We start from the raw sequence: 23,809 nt of genomic DNA on the forward strand, positions 1-23,809 counted from the left end.
CTGCTAAGTATAATTATAATATTCTCATCTCAAATAAATATGCAAGTATAAGCATTCAAGTCTAGAAAACATGCTCATAATAATTAAAAAGAAAAAAAAAATTCACACACAGAAAATTCAAAACAAAGTTTTTATTTTTCATATAACTGATGCTTTGGTAAATTTACTGTCGTGCTGTATCGATGGAAGAACCATGTGCTCTGTGCTCCAATGCTATAAATCATTATTGAAATAGCAAGTCAGCACTGGGGATACAAAAAAAATGTCAACTTGTACAGCATTAGATTCACTGTCTATGGAATCTTACTTTGATGCTGCATGATATACAACTCTGCTGTATTTTTCTTCACTTTAAACAAATCTGAATTGATATGCAATAACGTAAAGGAATCTATTCTTGTGTTTGTGGAGAAGTTCCAGAAGGTCTTGTGTCTTCTAAGTTTTCACTCCCACTGTGTACTGCATGGTGCAGAACCTGGTGATCCCAGCTTACTGTCGTGAGAATAGACTGGTTGACAGGAGACCAGGATGCACCACGAACAAAATCTTGATGTGTTCTGTCTCTGAAACTGAAATAGCAAATGTGTGAAATATCCATAATACAGAGGCAGACATATACTGTAGTGTCATGAAATTTCACCTTTAGGACACATTTTATTGATGTGAAATATCACACTAACCAGACAATAGAAACAATCAAACCCACAGCAAATAATCTTAATTCATATAATCATGTTTTAAATATAGCACTTTGATAAAACAGTGCTGCATCCACATCTTGTTTATGTCTTGTGCCTAAAGCTGTGCCCAAAGCTGCTTGAAGAGGTTCTGGCTCTGAATTGAATTAATCTGGTTTGTGAAGGTTATTGTATTTTATATGAATTTAAAAACCAAGTATACTTTTTCCAGTTTATTATAATACACAACAAGCCAGAAAAGAACTATAAAAGGATAAGTTCTGTATTGTTCAAGTTGAAGTTATTTCTTCACATGGATGTGGGCAAGATACATTTTTAAATCTGTAGAAAAAATATATATATATATATATATATATATATATATATATATATATATATATATATATATACACACACCATGTTTGTGATGAAATAACTTTGACTTGAGAAATACTCACTAGATGTTAAATATCTATGCCTAAAATAGAATAATAGTTACTTTCTACTTACACTTCCTGCAGTTTAGAATCTAAAACGACAACTGAGCAATCATCACTAATGGAAGCCAGAAGAGGGGAGCTGTTAATTAAAAACAAAACAAAAAAATAAAAAATAAAATAAATTTGCTACATAGAATAAACACAATTTGGTATGTTTTATACTTTACTTAAATGTATTTTAAAGACAACAGTTTATAACCTTTTGTTTATAAAAATTGATACACATTTTAAATGCTAAATGCAATCGCGATACATGATCAGAAAAACAAAACCTGTTATATAGGAGCTCTAAGAACAACACAAACCAACTTACCTGTGCAGTGAATAGATTAGACCCTGGACTGAGCGAGTATGAGCTTCCACCATTTCAAAAGCTTCTGGATTTTGAAATTCCTTCAGAGCAACTGTGCCAATTTCATTTCCTGCAGGAAGAGAGGTAAATTTAATTTTTTAAAGCAGAAATGTGCTATGAAAAGGACTATGGGCACCATCTGAATTCATTACAGTAATCAGAATGAGGAAGAAACCCCAGATTCATGAATACACTTACAAAAGCTGCACAAACAGCATTGTCCTGGGGAAGAAAACACCTTTAATGCTTCTTTAGTAAATAAAATTAGCGGATACTACAAACCTGGTATTAAAATTAATTACAAACAGAGGACCAAAATTCCCTGAGGTCATAATCAAATAACTGTAATTTAGTTGTTTATTTTCACTTTTAATTTTTTTTATTTTATTAAAAATAAAGATTCTCCTACATGTTTACATACTTGATCACACCACTATCATTGTTCTTCAAATGCTCCATGAATATTCCTTCATATTTTGAAACTTTCCCTCCGTTTCCTCTTTTGGTCTTCTGTTTCTAATTCTTTTCTTGATCATCTTTATTGATATTCTGTTCTTACCCCAAATCCTTATTCTCCTACATCTGCTTTCTCTGTTCTACTTTCATGGAGCATGGAAAAAGCACTATATAAACAAAATATATTATTATTTTTCTTCAGGAGAGGATCTAATATTCAGGCTACATTAATGCTAACAGTGACCTCTTCGTTTGACAACTGGATACAACTTGGCCTCTTCACATTATGAACCCCCACCCCCCCGCCAATAAAAAAGCACGTCAATAATTTCTTCAAATAAAAGGTAGGTATGTGGCACTCAGCTAGTGGGTGACATGGTAGGCTTGATTTCTTTCTTGACCTTTACTTTGACTTTTTACTTCTGGCCCAGCAGTGGGTTGCTGGACCCTCTTCTGCAAGCTCAGAATCCGCCTATATTTATCTCTCACTATAAAATCGTCACAGGGTGGGGTCAGGACATGTAGGGAGAGTTTGCCTTTTTACTTTGACTCACATTAAAATGATCTGAATTGTTTATTACTGCTTTGTATTTGTTATACCAGTAACAATTTAACCACAAACAGTGGCAAGAACGAGTACAACTTACAAAAACCTTTACCATCAATCTGAAGCTGTCTCTGAAAAAACCATAAAATTACTTATTAGAAAACAAGGCAGCTGCATTTTCTTCTCACAACTGAATGCACAGCCACAGCATTGTCTGTCTTGCCAATCTGTTTACACACAGCAATGCTTGTGTTATTGTCATTTCCTTCTAATCAAGAATACTGCACCCTGGTTTATCCAGAAATACATTAATTTACCTAAATAAATCCTGAAACTACATTTGTACTAAAAATAGTTCATAAGAATAACGGATATGCTCTGGGTCCTGGCAACTCTGCACTGTCAGAGTATTTATTACCAGTATCTGTGGTGTCACAAAAGTATTGCCAGAAATATATTAGCTAGCTGTTTTTCTTACCATATGCAAAAAGATTACTTTTTTGTGGATGCCATGCCAGTGAGGTAGGAGAACAATTAGAAGGGCCAGTGTCTGGGGGGAGAAAGGAAAACATTTAAGAAATGTAAAATAAATAAATAAATAAAAATAGATAAGCAAGGTTGTTTATTTTGACATCCTGTAGGTTTATATAAAAGAATAATACTTGACATCAGTCTCACGTGGTAAAGAAAACATTACTATGAATTGGCTAAAAGTGGTTTTCAGTGAAACAAATCAAATTAAACACTGCCTCCTACCCATCTCTCAAGTTTTATTTTGTCTTTCTGAATCTTGTGAAATGGTTAGTAACAGTCACAAGAAATTATAAAGAAACCACTTCTATAGAAAACAAAGCTAAACATTATCCCTAAGTTAAATATCAACAAATAGCAAGTATGATTCACATACCAATTCGTAAGGCTGGTTTAGGCTTTCTTCTGTCCCACAGAAGTAATCTGGAATCCTACAAGAAAAACATTTAGTCATTATAGCAATGGTCGATCTGTCAATTCTCATTCTATGTTACATACTATCATATGTTCCTTCTTCAACTGTCAGTACACAAACAAACAAAAAATAAAATTACCTGCCCACAAGACAAAAACAGTGATTCATCAGAGGGATGTGAAGTCACACATGTTACAGCTCTTGAATGAGCTGGGGGCAAAAAAGAAAAGATATTTAAAAACATAAATGATTAATCAATAAGAAATAAAACTGACTAAAATCAGGAAAAGGTGTTAGCACCTACCAGCATAACTGTTTATTACTGTTTCTTGTGTTAGATCCCAAACTTTAACACTAAAAAGTAAAAATAACAACCTTGCTATAAATATTTTGTATTTTAAATTGATAAGAAGCACATATATGCACAGTTTTTGGAAAAAAAGTAAAAGCCAAAGCACAATTCAGGGACAGGAAATGCTCAAAATGGCACAAGTAGCATTAGTGTTTTGTCATCTCCTCTAAAGAACATAAGGCCTTAATCAGGGTTATTGATGAGTATCTTAAAATCTCACACTCCTATTTGAAGGAAACAAGCAGATAAGGACACCAGCTCAAGGTCACAGGAGGACTAGTAATCACAGGGTTTCCTGGAGACACAAGGGGACGAGGGAACTTGCTCATGTTTACATTGTGCTAGTGGCTGCATTCATATTTGGACCTTCTGGTATCACAATTAACTGTTTATAAGAATGGAGCAAAATGTACAAATGCAACCCAATAATTTGACAAAGGAAAAAATGGAGAACACCCAGCATTATCATAAAAAAGCAGCACCCAATTGCTATCTGTTTATCCACTAAATTATTTTTGCACCTGTTTTATGGATTTAATAAAACACGATTCATACTACAGACTGAAGTTAAAGAGTTCCATAACAAAATGAAATATACAAAAATCACATTTCTTGTGAGGAGAGGAGACGTTAATATTTTTATTTCTAACTTTAACTGAAAGACACTTAAGACATTTGAATATTTGATTTCTCTGATAGTTAAGTAGACTTAACTATCTCATCAACATCAACTATAAAAATTAAGTTACTGTAGATTAAAATAACACATATTTGCTATCTAATTTTCAAAAGAAAAATCAAAAGATGCATTCAAATAAAAATATAGGCCGTATTTTTTATTTATATTATGTATTGAGACAAAATAGTGAGTTCTGGGGTAAATCCTATACTAAGGAAGACAACAGCACAGTAAAGTGTAAAAGGTAATTCATTGCACAAAACAAGGTATGCAAGGGAGAAGCTATTGTCTTGTCATCTTAAGCAGATTTCAGTCTTCTGGGATGTGTACTTTTATTTTTTATAATTAATGTACAGGGGGAGCCAAAATATGTTAATATTTGAATGGTGGAAACAATTTATTCACAAAACATACTTTGTATGTGCAAGATGATTTACAGGAATGTCTCAACCTGTTCACCATCATGTTCAACACAACTACCATATGTGCCACATAAATTGTCCACAAAAATTGTATACAGTGAACCCACGTTTATCACGGTTAATCCGTTCCAGACTCTACCGTGATAAATGAATTTCCGCGAAGCAGGATTCTTTATTTATAAATCGAATATTTTCGCAGTTAGAGGACAGAAAACCTGTTTACGACCTTCTAAATACGTTTAACATTATTAGAGCCCTCTAGACAAGAAATAACACCCTTTAGTCACCATTACACTCATATTACCCAATATATTAGACAAAATAAGAGAAAATAAGACATATTAGACTTTACTAATATCATATTACTAGGCTCATCCGCCTTTTAAGGCGACCGACTTTTATCCTCAATTTGTATGCGCTCCATGTGTACATCAGGCATGTAAGTGTAGGGAATGAGAACATCAAAGTACCCATTCATAACATCTCCCGAAAAGTTTTTTTATCCCCTCGAGTGCCTGTCCAAAGTCGTACAATGTCAGCCCGAATCTGTACCGCTAAAGGCAGAGTTTCATGCACTAAATAAGCTATAGATGAGAATAAGCAAGCACCATCTCCCCCGATATTTACTACGTGGTGAGGCATTTGTACTCTATCAACATTAATTATTTCCAGAGACATAATTTTGTCTATTTTTCCAGCGCATCGCGCACAAAAGCAAGGGAACGATGGGAGCACCAGAACTCTGCTCACATCACGTCTCTTCGTACCACAAGCCGCAAGTAGCAAGTCTGTGATAAGCGGAATACCGCTATGCTTTGCACTCACGGGATGGAAGGACAATCCTGACCGCTTTTATATAGTAGATTACTGTACTGTACATTTAATTACACACACACACAGTTTTTACACACAACCACTAACTTATGAAGGCACGACCTCAGTAGGAGAGTCTTCAGGTGGTGCAGTATCTTCAGCAGGTGCATCGTTAACCTCTTCCACCGAAGGAGTACTAGGAGTAGGCAGTGGGTGTCTGGGTGCACGGCTGAAGAACATCTTGATAGGCTGTCTTTTCATATGCGTGAGGAGGCTTTTGTAGGGTATTGCCATCTTTGATCATATCCAAGAGTTTCACCTTCTCCTGTATAGTAAGCATCTTCCTCCGGAGCTTAGTTTTATTGTCAGAAGGCTTAGAAAAAGTAGCACATTTAGGAGCCATCGTGGGGCTTAGATAAAAGTTCTCAGAAAGCGCATGCGCAGTGACATAAGCGTGTATGAGAAAAAAATCGCGATAGAGTTAAGCCGCAAAAGTCGAAGCGTGATATAGCGAGGGATCACTGTACAAGTATATACATAGCAGTACCATTAGTGTTAACATAATTTTGACTCAACCAGTATTAATTTAATTATTTATTTCTGATTCACCATAGTGTTGTTTTTGCTCAAATTAAAGTTTGGGCTCAATCTCAATATTAAAAAGCTGTCAAAAGCTGTTTTTTATTTTATGCATGATGTACTAGTACCCCATCTAATTAAAAGGTATATTAATAAGCTTATAATAGCATCATTCATTAATTTACCCCAGCACCCACTACACGACGAACCACCTTGATTGGGATAAAACTGTCAAAATATATCAGAAGCATTTACCTCTATTAAAAGCTCACAGAGGAGACAGAAATTAGATAGCATTTCATAACTGCAGGGTCTGCATGAACAAGAGGATAATGTGTTGCATAATATGCATACTACCTACTGTCACCTTCTTATTATGTATATTAGAAAAATATATTAATTCATACTCTCAGAAAAAATAAAATGGCTAAAATAGAATGGAAATTGGCACAAAAGATTGAAGCCAAGTATGCAAAAAATTAGGTTTGCATGTCACTTCCATTCACATCTGCCATTAGAAGACTGTGCAACAGGCTTATCATAAAATAAACCAACCGAGGTTTAATTAAGGTGATAACAGATTGGTTGGAATGCCACAACTGAATAATAAGGATGCTTTTGCCATATATTTGTCAGTCATATGAACCTGATAAAGCCCAAATGAAGCTAACTGGTCAGCTGAATGAAAGTCTTTTATTAAACTGGCACTATATATTTGTAAGAGAGATAACAGATGTCACATTAGACATGGTAATCATCTCTGTTAAGAAGGAACTAGAAGATGGCTATGTTACAAAATTGGCAAACTAAATTGAAAAATGCTACAAGATGATACATGCCTATGCAAGAGCCTGTGCAACTTTTTTTTAAACATATTTTAAATGGGTGCTAACGAGGCTGTTGAAATGGAGTGGACAGTATACAAACTATACAAGGTCTATACTCTTATTAGAAAGGCTCATGATTGTCATGAGATGTTGGCTGAGAGAAGCTGAAGAGCTACTCACCTCCTGGGAATTGAAAATCTGGGTATTTCCCCTTGAAGTTATGAAACTTTCCTAAAAGTAACCCTTTCATGGGCACTAGACTAGCAGAAAGGTTATAGAGCACAGGCCAGAGGCAGTTGAAAAACTTAGTAGGAAAAGATTATGGGGTCTTGCTGCAGGTTTTAGCAGTACTGTGTTTTAGGCTTGTGTGTGAAAGGCATGGCTGGTTCTTTATCTGTGCTGTGGGACTAGGGTAGCAAGGAAGCTCTGATTTGGTGTTTTTAACCCCATAAGATGATCTGGGCATTGATCCAGAAATATATCCAGGCAGGATATAATATTCTGTAAGAAGATCTAAATAAAAAAAAGACTTTATGACCCATCACCTACCAAACCCCACCTTACTAATCCACCTTCCACACTTATAACCTCCCCCTCCATCCCCACCCTTCACCAGCCTTTGATTCCTGTATGTCTAATCATTTTCCTCTGATGATGACACCTGGCAGGTTGTCGAAAGCTTTGGAATAAAAAACTATTTTAAGATATGTGACTCATTCTCTCCCTTTGTGGATCTCTTGCTACAAATATGCAAACCATATCACAGACCTTTACTTCCATATGACACACACAGTCACAGAATAATGTTTCCAAAACCACACCTTAAAGAACACTAGGAAGAAAAAGAATGTGACTTCCAAAGTTTTGGTATTAATTAATTCCTTCTGAAACTAATAAATGTGAAGTACTTTGGACATTTACTCTTACCTCTAAGATTTTCTTAATCACGCAAGTAACAGAATCTGCTTTAAAGCCAATCCGCATAGAAAACTAATCAATGTAAATGTTTAAGTTACTAAAAAATGACATTTTCAGAGTGTAACTAAAGAACTTAGAACTGACCTGCAATCTAAGCTGCCACTGACAGCATGTGTCCCACCAAATATGGGACTTACTTGTGTCACAATATCATCGTGTTCATATTTGCAGAACTTGCTGACAATCAAGGCTTCATCTTCAGCCAACTCCCAGAGCTCCACTGCACCTGCACAATTGAAAAGTTAAGAGGAAAAAATACAATTGATGATAGACTGTACATTTTAGGACTGAAATTGCTCTTAATTCAACAAACTCAAACCACAATAAAGCAAAAAATACATAAAGAGAGGTAGTTTGTATAGAAGATCATGTAATGAAAGTGAAACAGATCTATGTATGCAATCTCCATTACAAACTTAATTTATCTAGGTTTTTTTCTGTAATATGAATTGTAACGCTTTACAGTGAGGAGACCCAAACTGTTCACTTACTGTTCTACAGTTAATTTAAAACATGTCAACAAGGACTATTAATAGAACAAAAATATGACCATATATAAACAGATTTTAAATAGCTTCACTGGTTTCCAAATAAGTTTAGAGCTACATTTACAATCTTCCTCTTCACACAAAGTTGAATAGGGTTTAACAGGCACATTTCCACACAGAATCTCACAGAGTCAATGGTACAAGTTGCGAATTTAAGATGCCAGCCACGTTCTGCACATTTTATTTTGTTTGATATTTAAATTTTACATGGATATATTTACCATTTTTGCCCATCAATCTACACTCAATAACCCATAAGATAAAGTGAAAACATGTTTTCAGAAAGGTATGTGAATTTATTAAAAATCAAAAACGTCATTCATATAAACAGTCAGACCCTAAAATTAGTAATTTGTAGACACCCCCTCAGCAGCAATTACAGCTTGGAGTCTTTTTGGTAAGTCTCTACAAGATCTACACACCTGGATTTGGCCAGTTTATCCCATTCTTCCTGGAATATCCTCTCAGACTGTTAGACTGAATGGGAAGTGTCTGTAAACTGTCATCTTCAGATCTCTTCACAGATATTCTATGGGATTTAACTTTGGGATTTGGCTGGGCCACTCAAAGGCCAGTTAGAGACTTGTCTCAAAGCCACTCCAGTGTTGCCTTGGCTGTATGCTTCAGGTTACTGTTGTGCTATATAGGATGAACTGCCATCTCAGCCCAAGGTCATGTGCATTCTGAAGCAGGTTTTCTTTAAGTACTGTTGGGTATTTGACTGCATTCCTTCAATTCTGACCAGTCTACCTGTCTCTGCCAATGATAAGCTCCTCCAAAGCTTGATGCTGTTCACCACCACGCTTCAGCACAGAGATAGTATCGGACAGGTGGTGAGTAGTGCCTGGTTTCCACCAGACAAGGTGCTTTGGGTTCTACACAAAGAGCTCAATTTTTGTCTCATCAGACCAGAGAATCATTTTTTCATGTTCTCTGCATCCTTTAAACTGCCATATGCCTTTTACTGAAGCTTTTGTCTACACAAGGAGTCTCCAACTACAGTACTAGAATGCTAATATGGCTACAAGATGTTATTGTACTCAAGAGTTAATAGAGCAAAAGAGTTAATTAGCAGCAAAAATTGGTCACTAATTAAGAATAGGGTTATAATGAAAACCTGCAACCACAGTAGTGCTCCAGTACTGGAGTTGGGATTCCTTGGTCTAACCACTCTACCAAAAACACCTTATTGATGGGATTGCTGTTGAGATGGTTCTCCCATCTCAGCATGGGGCTTCTGAGCTCTGTTAAGAGTGAGCACTGGGATTTTTATCACCTCCTTCACCGTAGTCCTTCTTACCTAGTTCCTGAGTTTAGCGGGACAGCAAATTCTAAGAAGAGTCCTGGTGATTCCAAACTTCCTCCATTTCACAATCAAAGAGGCTACTGTGCTTCAACTAACTAACAACTAAACAAAACTTTAAAAATGGTTTTATACTGTTGCTCTGATGTATGCCTCACCACAACTTTAGAGTAGAGGTGTGGACTTCATTGATTTGTTTTTTGTCCTAAATTGCAGTGTGAATTATGGGACCTTATAGACAAAGGTATATGCCTTTCTAAATTATGTCCAATCAATCCAAATAGCCACCGGAGAACTCCAATCAAGTTATGGATATATCTCAACAAAATGGACATAACTCAAGGGTAATTAAAGAAAACAGGATGCATCTTAGAATAATTTGCAGTGCAACAGCAAAGGGTAAGAATATGAATGTGTATGAAAGATTCTTTCTTCTTTCTACAAACCTTTCTGAACACTTTGTTTTACTTTGTCATTATGGGTTATTGAATGTAGACAAATAGAAAAAAATGACAAATATATACATTTAAAATTAAATCTACAACACAAAGTGTGCAAAAAGTGAAGGGGTCTGAATACTTTTTGAATCCATTGTATGTGTATGTATATATGTCAATATATCAAGCTGGGAAATACATTTTTAATGGTAAATGTCTGCCCTACCTGACCACAATTCTGTGACATTTTTATAAACAATAACGTTTTGCAAAATGCAGAAAACATTTACCTATCAGTTTAATAAGTTCTGTCTTATTTAGTCTGGCCAATAGCAAAAAAAAACATAACTGATATATTGGTCCAATCAAAAGAAAATGTTTCATAAAAGGTTGGATGAAATGTGAGCACATATCAATATGGAAAGGGTCGGAGTAATTCCCAACATAATACTACATCAGCATCATAGTGGCACTTTAAGACCATTCCTAAGGGCAAGTTAGCTAGCTAAATGAACCTAATCATAAGCCAGACATTAACAATCATTTACTCTAAATAGTAGGGTTGTCAGATCAATCACTATTCAAATATAATTGAAATTTATTGACAAAAGGTCATATTTGAAGGCAAAGGCTAATATTCAACTGACAAAGGAAGGTGGTTTATTTTACCTGCACTAATTTTGGCATTGTGTTACTGCAGATACACTATGCAAAACTGCAGTACTTTACAAATGTTTTTGCACTTCACTTCCACTTCTGCCTTTCAGTTACCTCAAATGTTTTTCTTGTTATATTCATCAGTAAAAACTTACCTCTCCACAATGTAGTTTTTGATTTTTCTCCAGTCCCACTATTCTGCACTTTGATCTACAAGCAGTTTTTCTAAATGCGCTTTAGGTACTCTAAAAGAATGATTTTGCCTCTGATTCTATCTCATTCACACTTAAACCCGAGAACTGTGACTGTTGTTTAATGCTAGGACCTTCTTATTAGAGTAAATGGAAAATCATAATTCTGATTTTCCTTTTATTACAATGCTTTAAAGACCCCACTTTAAAGAGCTTCAGCAGTCAACAAGCTGTGCTTCCCACAATTAATCTGTGTCTTACATGGCTACCTTCTTGACGCAGAATACGTTAAATTCAGAATGCTGTGATATAAACGGTACCCTGCCTCTACCCAGTTTTTGGCAGTTTTATTGCTGATTTAATTTCAATACAGGTTAAAAGTGGCAATAACAAAAGGTGCTTTGCCTTGAAAAAGTGATGGGACTTTTCCATTTTATTACACTAAACCATGCAAACATCTTCAATACTAAGCACGATTCCAGCAACTCTACACTGAAATGTGAACCCTATTAATTTTGCAAAGCAATTTAATTATGTTTTAGAGGCACGTTGCAAATTTATAGCAGCACTGGTGTTTTTTTAATAAAACTAAGGTGTTTTATTAACAAGCAATTCTATTTCAAGCTAATTAAACTTCCATTTTCAATGGTTAGTAGAATGGCTCATTTAATCATTATGGACTCTTGTGCCGGCTGTGATGGATTGTTTTTCCCATTCCCAGTAGCCAGCTGTATAGCAGAGGAGTCAGTTTTACCATTGACAGTATTTACAGTTTCAGTCAGGCAAATTTGAAAGAGGGAAAACACTAAAAATACATAAACACATCACATCAAAGCAAGTTTTAAATTTTAATTTTTTAAATTTAAAAAAGCATTCAAAATATCACATCAAATCAGAAAGAGGACTGCAACAGTAAATGAGCAAACTTAAAAACATCTGTCCATTTGAATTTCCTTCATGAACAGAACTTTAACCAGGTGGCTGATTTCTATCCACAACCTGTATCACCAGAAATATCCGCCTTTACCACATTACCTCCAGGTATATTGCTACTGTGACATTTGCCATGCAAAAGTTAATTACCTCTTTTTAATAAATGTAGATGTTTTAAATAGGCAAATAACTACAAGAAGCAATGGTTATGCCTTTAAAAAGTATCTCACCACAGAAATTATAAATATGTATAATTTAAATTCTATATTAAATTTCATATTTAATGTTCTATTTGAAATATATAGAAATAAGCTCAACCATAAATGTAAAAGTGTGAGTCCACATGGAAAGAAACTTGTACAGATAGTATGAAGGAAGCTTTGGATATGCACAGACAACAGACTGAGTTAAGCTTTTATATTAAGGAAATGCAGTTTGGATTATTATGGTTTTTAATAAACGTTCTTTATTCCACCGTATCATCAGACAGTTAAGTAACAAGAAAAGCACAGAAATTAAAAGGTATGGCCACAGCTAGTGTCTACAATAATTGCAGACATGGGGCCTCCTTTATAAAGGCTTGCATTGATTCTAGCAAGGAAATATGTGCAAAAAAAAAAAAATAATAAAATAAGTATGCCAAAAAAATAAAATCAGATTGACAAAGTCTAGTGTGTGCACCATTCTACACAACTGACTTTTTCTAAATCACAAACACCATTGTAAATTTGCATTAATGAATACACCTCTGTGTAATAAACTTCATACACATGCAATCACGATGCTGAAGACATTCACTGCCTGGTAGAGGAGTCTTCCTCCTAATGTATTGAGGCACCATTTGTTGAATAAAGAGTGATTTATCTTTGTCCTGCTGCCATAAATATTATAAGGAGGCATATAAAATTGAATGACTGCTACATCACTCTCACTTCCTTTTTCATTTAATTAGGCTGTTTTCTAGTTAAATTCTTGTTCTATTAATTGCTTAAAAAAGAAATTTAAAAACAATTTAAAAATCAAGACCCAACACTTATGGTAAAGTGTCCTAAACATAAGAAATTGTTTCACTTGCATTCACAACTGTGTGCTTATTGTCAAGTGGCTGCTTTAACAGGAGACAAAGTGAAAGGAGAAAGAAAAAAAGGCTTTTTTAATATTACATACTAGCCAACCCGCGGCGTATCATACGCCGCATATTCAGGCCGGTTTTTTAATGATTTTTAAGCACAGGGAGAAAATTAACATTTGAAAAATCGGTAATGTAATAAATCAGCAAGAAAAGCAACATTGTAATAATGCACGGAACGAACCAACACACAATCGTCCTTGTGGCGCTCAGGGTGGAACGGGAGGAGAGGAGAAGGACGTCCACTCTGCTCCCTCCGTCATGCTAGTCTGCTGATTATTTTTTTATTATAATATAGGTAAACGTTTGTAAACTTTTTTTTTTTCTTCAGCTGAATAACTATCTCCGCGAGCCCCCAGCTCCAGAAATAACTGCACCCTCCATTATTGGAAAAGCAATGCAGCCATTTCCCAACCTTGGCCAACGCAGTGATCAAGTATCTATCAGAACCTTGTACCAGTGTAGACAGTGAATGCTTTTTTTCAGCTGTGTCAAATATAGTAAATGAAAAGAGAAACAGGCTTGCTGGTGAAAAAGCAGAAATGCTTCTTTTTGTTAAGAAAAACCTACCATTTGTACTTTTAAAGAAGCCAACTTAAGCCCAAGGTCACTGGCCTCATTGTACCTTTTATTTTAGTTTTACTTAAAGTAATATGTTTGATTATAGCACAAAAAATACATTCATTTTTTTTCTTAATATACCCAATGCCATGTTATGTAATGGCATGGTGTCTTGATTTGCTCAAGTTACTCAGAATGTGTATGTTAAGCAGATTTTTGTACATGACCTGGAGTATTTTTTCTATAGAGATGAGCCATATCGTGCTCTTTTTTCCCCCCGCATAAAGTACTGGCTGCATATATAGTAAAGAAGAGCATAAAATTCAGCAAGTTAATAAAAAGTTAATCTCTGTTTCACATGCTACTGTCGTTTCTTTGATAACGCATAATATATTTTCAGCATACCTAAAACATTCATACCTGAATTTAAAAAAAAAAAACAATATATCAGACATCGGTTTCTGGTATTGGGAAAGATGGACAAAAACATATTGGTATCGCCCAGAATTTCCATATCGGTGCATCACTAGTTTCTCCTGTTTGTATTAAATTAATTACGGTTTGCTTCTGTACAAAAAAAAAAAAGTTGTTAGCACATAAAAAAGAAAGTAAATGTTAAGGGACTGCGTGCACACACTATCAAAACAAAATCAAAAAAGTGCAAGTGGAAAGCTGTGTTTGAAATAAGTGAATTATTAAAAAGGTTTTAAACTTCTGTCAGAAAAACTACTACTAGGTCGATCAAATGACTTTTTCCCCCAAAGTAGAACATGTGTTATTTTTGATTTTTTACTTAAAAACAGTGCATGTGTATTTAATTCAAACCAATGACAGTGAATGCAAGCTCAGTGATATGTTAAAAATGATCCTTCTAGCCAGCATTACTCACCAGAATCAGATGCAATAAGAATGCTTCGTTCGGACACCCAATTTGCATCTGCTACACCAGCTTCAGTTTGAACTCCTGCACAACAGTAGCCCTCATTGGGTGCAAGCTGGGGATCCTTAAACACCCAAATTGAGCCCACCCAGCAACGGCCAGTTAAGCTTGATGCCCCAAGTAAAAGTGCTCCATCTGCAAACAAACCACAAATGAATCTTTAAACAGACTTTTCACATCCACACTGAAAGGGCACTTTATTTTTACATATTCCGATAAGACTAATGACATCTAAGAAAATTAAATAATAATAATAAGTAGTGGTAAAAAAGTCTTTGAAGAAGAAGAAGAAGAATTAGACATGTATCTGCCTTTGAAACAGGAAAACTGCTAAATCAGTCCAAAATTAGAAAATTGCTTGCAGATATGGCAAGCAAAGTTGTGAAACAAGTCAAGCCACTACAACTGTTGTCTAAAAAAATGATGACGGGTACCGAAGTCAGTCAAAAGCCAAATAAGCTCATCAAATAGAGACAAACTGCAAACATTATTAGGCAGCATTGTATACAGTTTGATATGGTAATAGACTTCTTTTCAAGAACAAATGCTTGAAATTACACCTTTAAGTTAACAATTTATATATAAGTATGTTTTAATAGTTAATAAGGTTAAGTCGATCATTTAAGATAACACAAACTTTAACCCCTGAGAAAAAGCTAGGAACCTATTTTAAAATGATTGCACTTACCTTCAGCTTCAAGCTGAAGAATAACCAATAGCATAGTCCCAAGCAAAATGCCACACTAAAAAAAGTATTTTTTGCTCCTTTAGTAATTGCTAATTACATTTGTGCCCATATATTTATATACAAATGTGTGTAGAAGTGTGCACACTAAAACACATTTATACATACTTATAGTATAATCTTTGGTATCTTTCAACACAATCACCTGGACCTGGAATCAGGTTGTTGAGTGCTAATTTTTGGACAGATCCTACTGTGTGTCCTGGTGTTCAAGAGTTGTTAAGGGCACACCAGGCAAGTAAGGGAGTGCCCGAAGGATCGGTAATGGGCCCTCTTCCACTTCTCTCTGTACATCTCTTCACCAAGCCCTGTCATCCAGTGTTATGCTGATGATACACGATTATAACCAACTATAAACTTATTTCCTCCAGAGGACCATACAATATCAGCTAGAATCTCTGCATATCTCACAGATATTGCATCCTGGATGAAGGAACACCATTTACAGCTGAACCTGGATAACACAGACCTTCTTGTTATCAATACAAGCACCACATTTCAGTCCAGCTTTGTTCATTATCACTAGCCCTTGCCACTTTGGTACACAACCTTGGGGTGGTGATTCATGACCAGCTGTTCTTCAAAGACTATTGTCTACGGTTTCTTGGTCTTGCAGATTCACTCTATATAACATATGCAAGATCAGACCATATCTGACAAAGTTACAACGCACAATTACTGGTCTTGGCTCCGGTTTGTCATGGCTGGACTATTGCAACTCTCTGCTGGCAGGAGCACCAGCATGTGTCACCAAGCTGCTGCAGATGATTCAAAATGCAGCTGCATTTCTGGTGTTTAACCAGCCAAGGCAGCCACACAGGTCTCCCCGCTCTTCTGATCACTACACTGATTTCCTGTAGTGGAATGTATTAAGTTCATATCCTTAATGCCTGCCTGCACCTCTATATTGGGAGACACTTATGAGGTCCCACTCAGATCTGCTAATGAATGACATCTGATGATGCCACATCTGCATGGTACCAAATCCAAACCTGACTCTTTTCATGTGTAGCTGGCTGATGGAAGAAGCTGCCTACCTCCATTCAAAATTCTGACTCCGGCAATATGTTCAAGAAGCATTTAAAAACTCCAGTTTGGTGAATTTTTGTCATATTGACAGCTTTTAGGTTTTGTAAATATGGGAACTGTAACGATCTTATATTTTGTTTTACATGTTTCACTAGAGTAAATTAATTTTGGAACCCTTGTTCTGTAACACTTGTTCCCCAACAGTCTCCAGACTGATGTTATTCAATTATGCTGACCTCTTTTGTAAGTTGCTTTGAATAAAAGCATTTCCTAAACAAATGTAAATGTATTAGACACAAGCAAACATGTTTTAAAACCTTCATTAACTTTCATAGTTTATTAGCAAAACAAAAATAAGAAGCACTTCTATATTTTGTAAGAATAATCTTGAGCTCATGTTACTAGAGTTCTGGAGTTTAAAGCACAAGCATGCTAAATTTCACAACACCATTGATTGACTCACTGTGCAACTTAGCAAGTCACCACATCATAGTCACCTGCACAACTTAACAAGTCACCATACATCTGCTCTTACAAAAATAACCGAAAACTGGGGAGAAACTGTATAAAGTACTTTGCACAAGCTTTGTTTTGAGATACTGTGTTTATTTCCTTTGTCAAAACACCTGTACTATCTGACAAGTATTATACAACTACTAGCCAACCTGCAGTGTAGCATACGCCGCATAATTATTTATTAATGGTTGAACACTTCCTAAAAGACACAGTTGTCCAAATCGGGGGGGGGGAGGGGGTCGAGGATACGACTGTGAGTGAATGAAAAGATGGAACTCTGGAGAAAGCAACATACAATTGTTCATGGCTGAAAACTGGTTTTGGCAGATACAGGCATATCTTTTTGAAAGTTTGGCCCTGTGCCTTATTGATAGTCATTACAAAGGCCAATCTAAAAGGAAATTGTCTGCGTGTAAAAGTAAAAGGCAAATTTGAATCTGATGGGGTCAGGGAAATCCAGGGAATAAGGACAGTTTGTGAGGTACCAGCTGCAATAGTTTTACACTCGTAGCTGGAAGTATTTGGGACATCACCACCATAAACTCCGGAAGTATTCATGTAGTCAGTGTATTGTTGGGCAGACTGTATGACTATGCTTCCGTGACTAAGAACAACGGACAGAATGTCGCCGAAGTTATCCCAATGTTGGCGAACAAAAATTACAGCCATGTTGCGAAGTTCGAGAGCAGCAGTTTCGATGACATTTTTCCAGAAATATCCGACTGATAGAAACAAACAGTTACCTGATGCAGGAATTTGTATAACATTGAAAGAAGTGTTGTTTCCATGAAACACATGTGAAGCATTGGTCATGTTAGGAAAATGAACCGTCAACGTGGCTCAGAGGTGCATGTGGACTGTAGCACAGACCAAAGCGACTGAGGATGTGTTTGGCGAGGTGTTGGGGGCGGGCACATGAGCAGGCAGTGCGCATGCCTCGACAGCGAGGGTGGACGCGGAAAGAGGGTTAGAGTTGGCAGGCAGGGCTCTGTCGTGCGTTCCCCATGGTTGGGCGACTTGGTCGATTATATATATAGAAAAGAACAATGAAAAGTCAACGTGGCTCAGAGGTGCATATGGACTGTGGCAGAGACGGTGAAGTGTTGCGTGCGGGCACATGAGCAGGCAGTGCGCTTACCTCCAGAGCAAGGGTGGACGCGGGAGGAGAGTTAGAGTTGGTGGGCGGGGCTCTGTCATGCGTATCCCATGGTCTTAAGAGTTAGTGGGCGGGGCTCTAAAGGTGGGGGGGTGGCTCTGTGAGTTGGCGGGCATGGCTCTGTCGTGCATACCCCATGGTTTGCCGACTTAGTCAATTATATAGATATTTTTTAAACATGGGGCAAAATTCGGCTAATTTGGGTTTTATATACAAAACAATTATATGCTTACTTGCAAAGTGAAAAGTGACATTGCACTTCCTGATGCTTAATGCACAATATGTTTCTTTTACTATTCATATCATACAGTACTGCTAAGTACAAAATAACATGATCAGATGAAATCTCTAAAGGCATATGAGCACTCTTAATCAAAATAAATTGTTACCTGATCTGATGCACATTTATTTTCTGAAACACCTAAAAAGATGCAGGACTAATAAGCAGTTCATCTTACTTTTTTGTCAAGGTTCCAACATTGTAACCTGGCTGACAGCATTACAGCGCTGTCGCATAAAACTGCCTCTTGAGATTCTATAATCCTTTGCACTGGTTTGTATTTACACAAACAAAATAAAAATCAGAAGACAGCTTACCATTAATCATACGTACGTTTTCAAAGTTTCACAGTAAATAATGTGTTAAAATGCAGGATTTGCAGACATGAAGTGCCACAAACAACTGGAGACCCCACGCACGAGTCAGCCACACATACATCTTACACTTTTCATCGCATAAAAGTATACAGCACACTATTATAAAGTGTTTGCGCTTACCTGCTAAATTGAACTACAATCTAAGTTTCAAAGTACAGTATGCCCTTTAACTATTGTACTAAGACCGTAAACAACAGTTATTCTGGTTTGATTAGGATTAGGAATAAGTACTGCACTATGAGTTTCAGTACAGTACGTTACTAAAATAAACATTTAAACACCTCTGTATATAACCTTGTTTTCGCATCTTTAACATGTGATACACCGTTTAACTAACAACCCTTTAATTCAGCAAATATTTCGTTCAGAAAATAATGATGTATATTCTTATAAAGTTTCAGTATAAAGAAACTATAAAAAGCAGGTTTATTCTATTCCTTAATCCCAAACATTGTCTCTTTTCGTCCTCATTCAGAGTTTTAGCCAACTGGACTGTAAGTACCTGCTCTATAGTGAGCCGCGTCCAAGTGCTTCTCCATGCAGGCCGGGGCGTTCGGAGGGATGTTCCAGCGATTCTCCTTAATCATATCAGCAATATTTTTCTTTAATACTGAGACAAATTGACGGCACGCGGCTTGAATGAGAGTCAGCAGCACTGTGCTGTGTTTGTGACACACGCCGTCTTCCTCTCAATCGCACGGACGCACAATTTTGCGCCACACTAATTCGAAGATTTAATCCCAGACTGCTACCACCAGGCCAAGCACGTTTTCATTGAACTGGCAATCGGTTGCTCTACAATTCGCACGCGCATACGCGGTGCCTCAAACTCTCCGCCAAGAGCCCGGAAGTGACGCATATCACACGCACGCGCTTCCGCGCAAACTGATAAGTACACGGTGTAGTATATTTCCAGTGGTATAAATCCAGTTATCGTGTCGGGTTACAACAGTGTATCATTTCAGATGAATCATAGGAGTAAAAGGACGGTATGTTTACATATATTAGAAGGTTAATATATATTACATATATTAGAAGATTATGTGTTACCCGTTTTTGTGGGACTACCATACGTCAGTTGACGCAACAAGGCAAATAGTAGGCATTGTTAAGTATGGTAACGTGTGTGCAAAATATGAGTCCATTTCGTGCTTCATTTGTATTTGTAACTTGGACTGATACATTTTTAGTACGTGGTAGTGTCATATTTGTACTAGTGTGTTCAGTAGGTTAATTAGTTGAAACAATTACTTTATTTTATATAGTGCCTTTAACAGTGATTAGAACATCAAAGCAGCTAACCAGAAGGTAAGAAGAAAGGAATCACGCAGTAATTAAACAGTATGTATGCAGTATGGATAGTCGACAAATTTGTTGTCTCTTAATAACATTACAAATAAGGGAGGAATAAATACGGGAAAATAAGTGACAGTGCTGCAAAAAATACGTTATTACGAGTATTTTTATTAAACCCAGCCTTGCACTGGCGCCCCACATGACCACGTACTCCGCTCACTTCTCGCTTTGCTGAACCACTACAGTATATACTGCAACATTGTGTATGAATGGTATGGCAATAAAGTCACTTGACATTGGCCTGAATGTTAAAACATTGAAGGCATTTTTATTCATTTTGGAAAAGTACAATACAGACTTGGCAGACCCAACTCGCTTTTCACTAGTACAATTGCATACAAACGTTTGGACACTGTTGATGTGCTTTTCACTAAATCTCAAAATTGAAAAAGAAGCTAGCATTGCATCGCTTTGTGTACATCTTAATGCATAATTCACATTGATTTGTTCAAATTATAACAAAATAAAAAAAACAGTGAAGTGACATGTACAAATGTTTAGGCAACCTAGCACTCAGTACTTAACATCTCCTTTTTTAGAAATCTCAGCTCTCAAACATTTCTTGTTACCTGGTGTGAGTCCATCTGTTCTTGAAGGATTTTTTAAACACTCTTCCTTCCAGAACTCTTAAAATTAGGAGCATTCCTAGATCTTTTTGCATGGGATGCAAGTTTGAGACATTCCCATAGATTTTCAGTAAACCTGGAAATCTAAAGCCAAAGGTGACATGGCACTACCTACCTTTCCGTTTTACTACTGGGCAGCAAATAAACAAACAATAAAATCTTGGAAAATGGGCAGAAATTCATGAATTCACACTGGCCTGGCTTGCAATGGGAAACAAATCCTATTCTAAAATCTTCCCTCAATGCCCTGGTTTGTGCTCCAGTTAATATTAACTGTCATCAGTTTACCAGCAATTCTGTCGCCCGTCAGTTAGTTAAAATATTGAACAAACGATACAGTTCAAGGTAAAGAGCACTTATGTGTTGCTTCAAAACTTACTGTATGTGATAAATTATCTTTTTCATCCTTCTCAGGCTTATTCAATGTTTAACGTATGGAAAATGATATGGATTAAGACATTTAGAGATCTTCATATAGTGCAGATCACATATTTGCATCTTATGAACAGTTACTCTCCAATTTTAACTTTCTAGCTATATGCTTTTTTCTTAAGCACAAATTAGAATTTTTGTTAAAAGTAACCTTACCTTTCTGCATTTCACACCTATATCAAATCACAGAGCCTATACTGGTTAGGCTTGATGAAGATGAATTGCCACGTTTAACAGAACTTGTAATCCAATTTGAGATCAAGGGGCCAGAGCCTATGGCAGTAGCATTAATTGCAAGGCAGGAAGCTTCTCTAGACAGATAGTCAGTACATTGCAGGACCCATACATGCACACGCTCACAAAGGTTTAATGCCTTATTTTAATATTTGGTAAATTTCGTTTATGGTGAAAAAGCATTCATGCTTCAGTGATCAATAAAATGTATGTTTTTCACTTGCAGAAGGACTCCACGTTTTAATAGTGAATGGAAAGACTTAAGGGAGTTATGCATTACTTTGCATGGCAGCAGAATAGTGGCAACTACACACTGGTAGAATTGTGCATTATCATTTGCCCCACTCATATTAGTACTGGCACCCGCCATCACCTATGCTGTCATGCTGCCCCTCTGCAGCTACTGTTAAGTCATGCATTAATCAGGTACTTCTTAAACATTCCCACTGGTACCTAATTTACATGATCTTAGGTCCTGCTATACTTAAAAGTTACTTAAAAGTTTGGATTTTTAACTAGAGACACACTTAAAGAGGCACCTCTACAGTCTTAATAATTCAATAATTGTGACCATAGAGCACCTGGAACCAGATTAAAAAAAACATACATTAAACACTTTTAATAGTTAACTAAAAGTAAAAATAAACAAAAAGACGAAATTTACAGTTATTTAAATAAAAATACAGCAGAATATTAACGTGTCACAAGAACGAGACATTGACAGATAAAGAGTTGGGGCAGCCACCCGTATATTGTGGTATCCTGGCTGCAAAAGTCGTTTTCTTTAAAATACAGAGCACTGAAGTGCACACAACCGAGTCCAAAACAAGACTAAAGAAACAAAGGAAAAGGGGCAGGTTTTAAAGGGGAGACAGGAAGTGAGGTCGATGGATCTGGCACGTGGTCTTCCACCATTGGCTCAGAGCGGAGGTGACATCAGAGGGACTGGAGCTGGTGTGGCCGACTTCCATTGGCTCAGTCCCGAAGTGATGTCAGGAGATCCAGGTGAAATCCCCGGGATGGTCTACAGGCAAGGGAGAAAAGAGTCAGTGCACTCTGCCACACCCCGCATGCCTCCAACTGCCTTCACTCAAGCCCTTTAGCTGCCTCCCATGCGCACGCAGTGTGACAAGGCCCCCTTAGCCCAGACCCGACGGGTCGGGCGACCTAACCGAGAGGTCGTGAACCCGAGAAAGAGCATCAGCGCTGCGTGGAGAGCCCGACGATGAACGAGCGAAAACTTGTACGGCTGCAGGTCAAGAAACCACCGGGTGACCCGCGGATTCACTCCTTGTGGAGGGCCATCCACTGTAGGGGTGCATGGTCCGTGACAAGGGTGAATTCCGCCCAACAGGTAGTACCTCAGCTGAGTAATCGCCATTTAATCGCCAGAGCCTCCCTCTCCACCGCAGCATACCTGGTCTCCCGTCCAACAGTTTCCGCTCAGGAACATGATGGGGTGCTCCACACCATCGACGCTTTGGCTCAGCACGGCGCCCAGGCCTGTGTCCGGCGTCCGCCTGGAGGATGAAAGGCAAAGAAAAGTTAGGTGCCATCAAAACAGGTGTGGACGTAAGGGCCTGCTTTAAGTCACAAATGCAGCCTGTTTTTCAGTCCATACCACAATGTTCGGGCCCTCTTCTTTGTTAAATCAGTCAAGGGCGCCGCTCTCCAAAACCGGGTACAAACCGGCGGTAGTACCCGCTAACCCGAAAGGCTTGGACCTGCCGCTTGGTTCATGGACGGGCCATTTCAGAATGGCATCAATTTTGGAGCACTGTGGCCTTACGGTACCCACCCACCAGGTAGCCTAAATATTTGGCCTCGCTTAATCCAAGAAGCATTTCTGGGATTAATCCGAGCCCGCCTCACCAAGTGTCCGTAATACCGCTTGGACATGCTGTAGGTGTTCCTTCCATGTGCTGGAATAGATGACCACGCCATCCAGGTAGGCAGCACTGTATGAGTTATGAGGTCAAGCACTTTGTCCACCAGACGCTGAAAGGTTGCTGGAGCCCCGTAACCCAAATGGAAGGACACGATACTGCCAGTGTCCGCTAGGGGTACTAAACGCGTTTTTCCTTCGGAGTCCGTTAAAGGAACCTGCCAGTACCTTTCGTCATGTCAAGTGTGGTCAGGTATTGAGCCTGTCCAAGCCTCTCGAGGAGGTCGCCCACGCGTGGCATTGGATAAGCATCAAATTGGGAGACTTGATTGCCGACGGAAGTCAT

General features: G+C 37.4%; 1 protein-coding gene across 1 annotated transcript; it reads right to left on the reverse strand.

The window, feature by feature from the left end:
• Positions 1-116: 116 nt before the first annotated feature.
• wdr77 (WD repeat domain 77) lies at positions 117-19,781 on the reverse strand. Its single transcript, XM_039748589.1, has 10 exons — positions 19,433-19,781; positions 14,777-14,962; positions 8,213-8,354; positions 3,783-3,832; positions 3,618-3,688; positions 3,440-3,494; positions 3,011-3,082; positions 1,491-1,599; positions 1,188-1,256; positions 117-569 (listed from the first exon to the last, which is right to left on the reverse strand). Exons 1-10 carry the CDS (start codon positions 19,515-19,517, stop codon positions 392-394), a joined length of 1,017 nt encoding a protein of 338 aa, XP_039604523.1. The 5' UTR covers positions 19,518-19,781; the 3' UTR covers positions 117-391.
• Positions 19,782-23,809: the final 4,028 nt, after the last annotated feature.

Source organism: Polypterus senegalus, chromosome 3 (assembly GCF_016835505.1).
Source record: "Polypterus senegalus isolate Bchr_013 chromosome 3, ASM1683550v1, whole genome shotgun sequence".
Lineage (NCBI taxonomy): Eukaryota > Metazoa > Chordata > Cladistia > Polypteriformes > Polypteridae > Polypterus > Polypterus senegalus.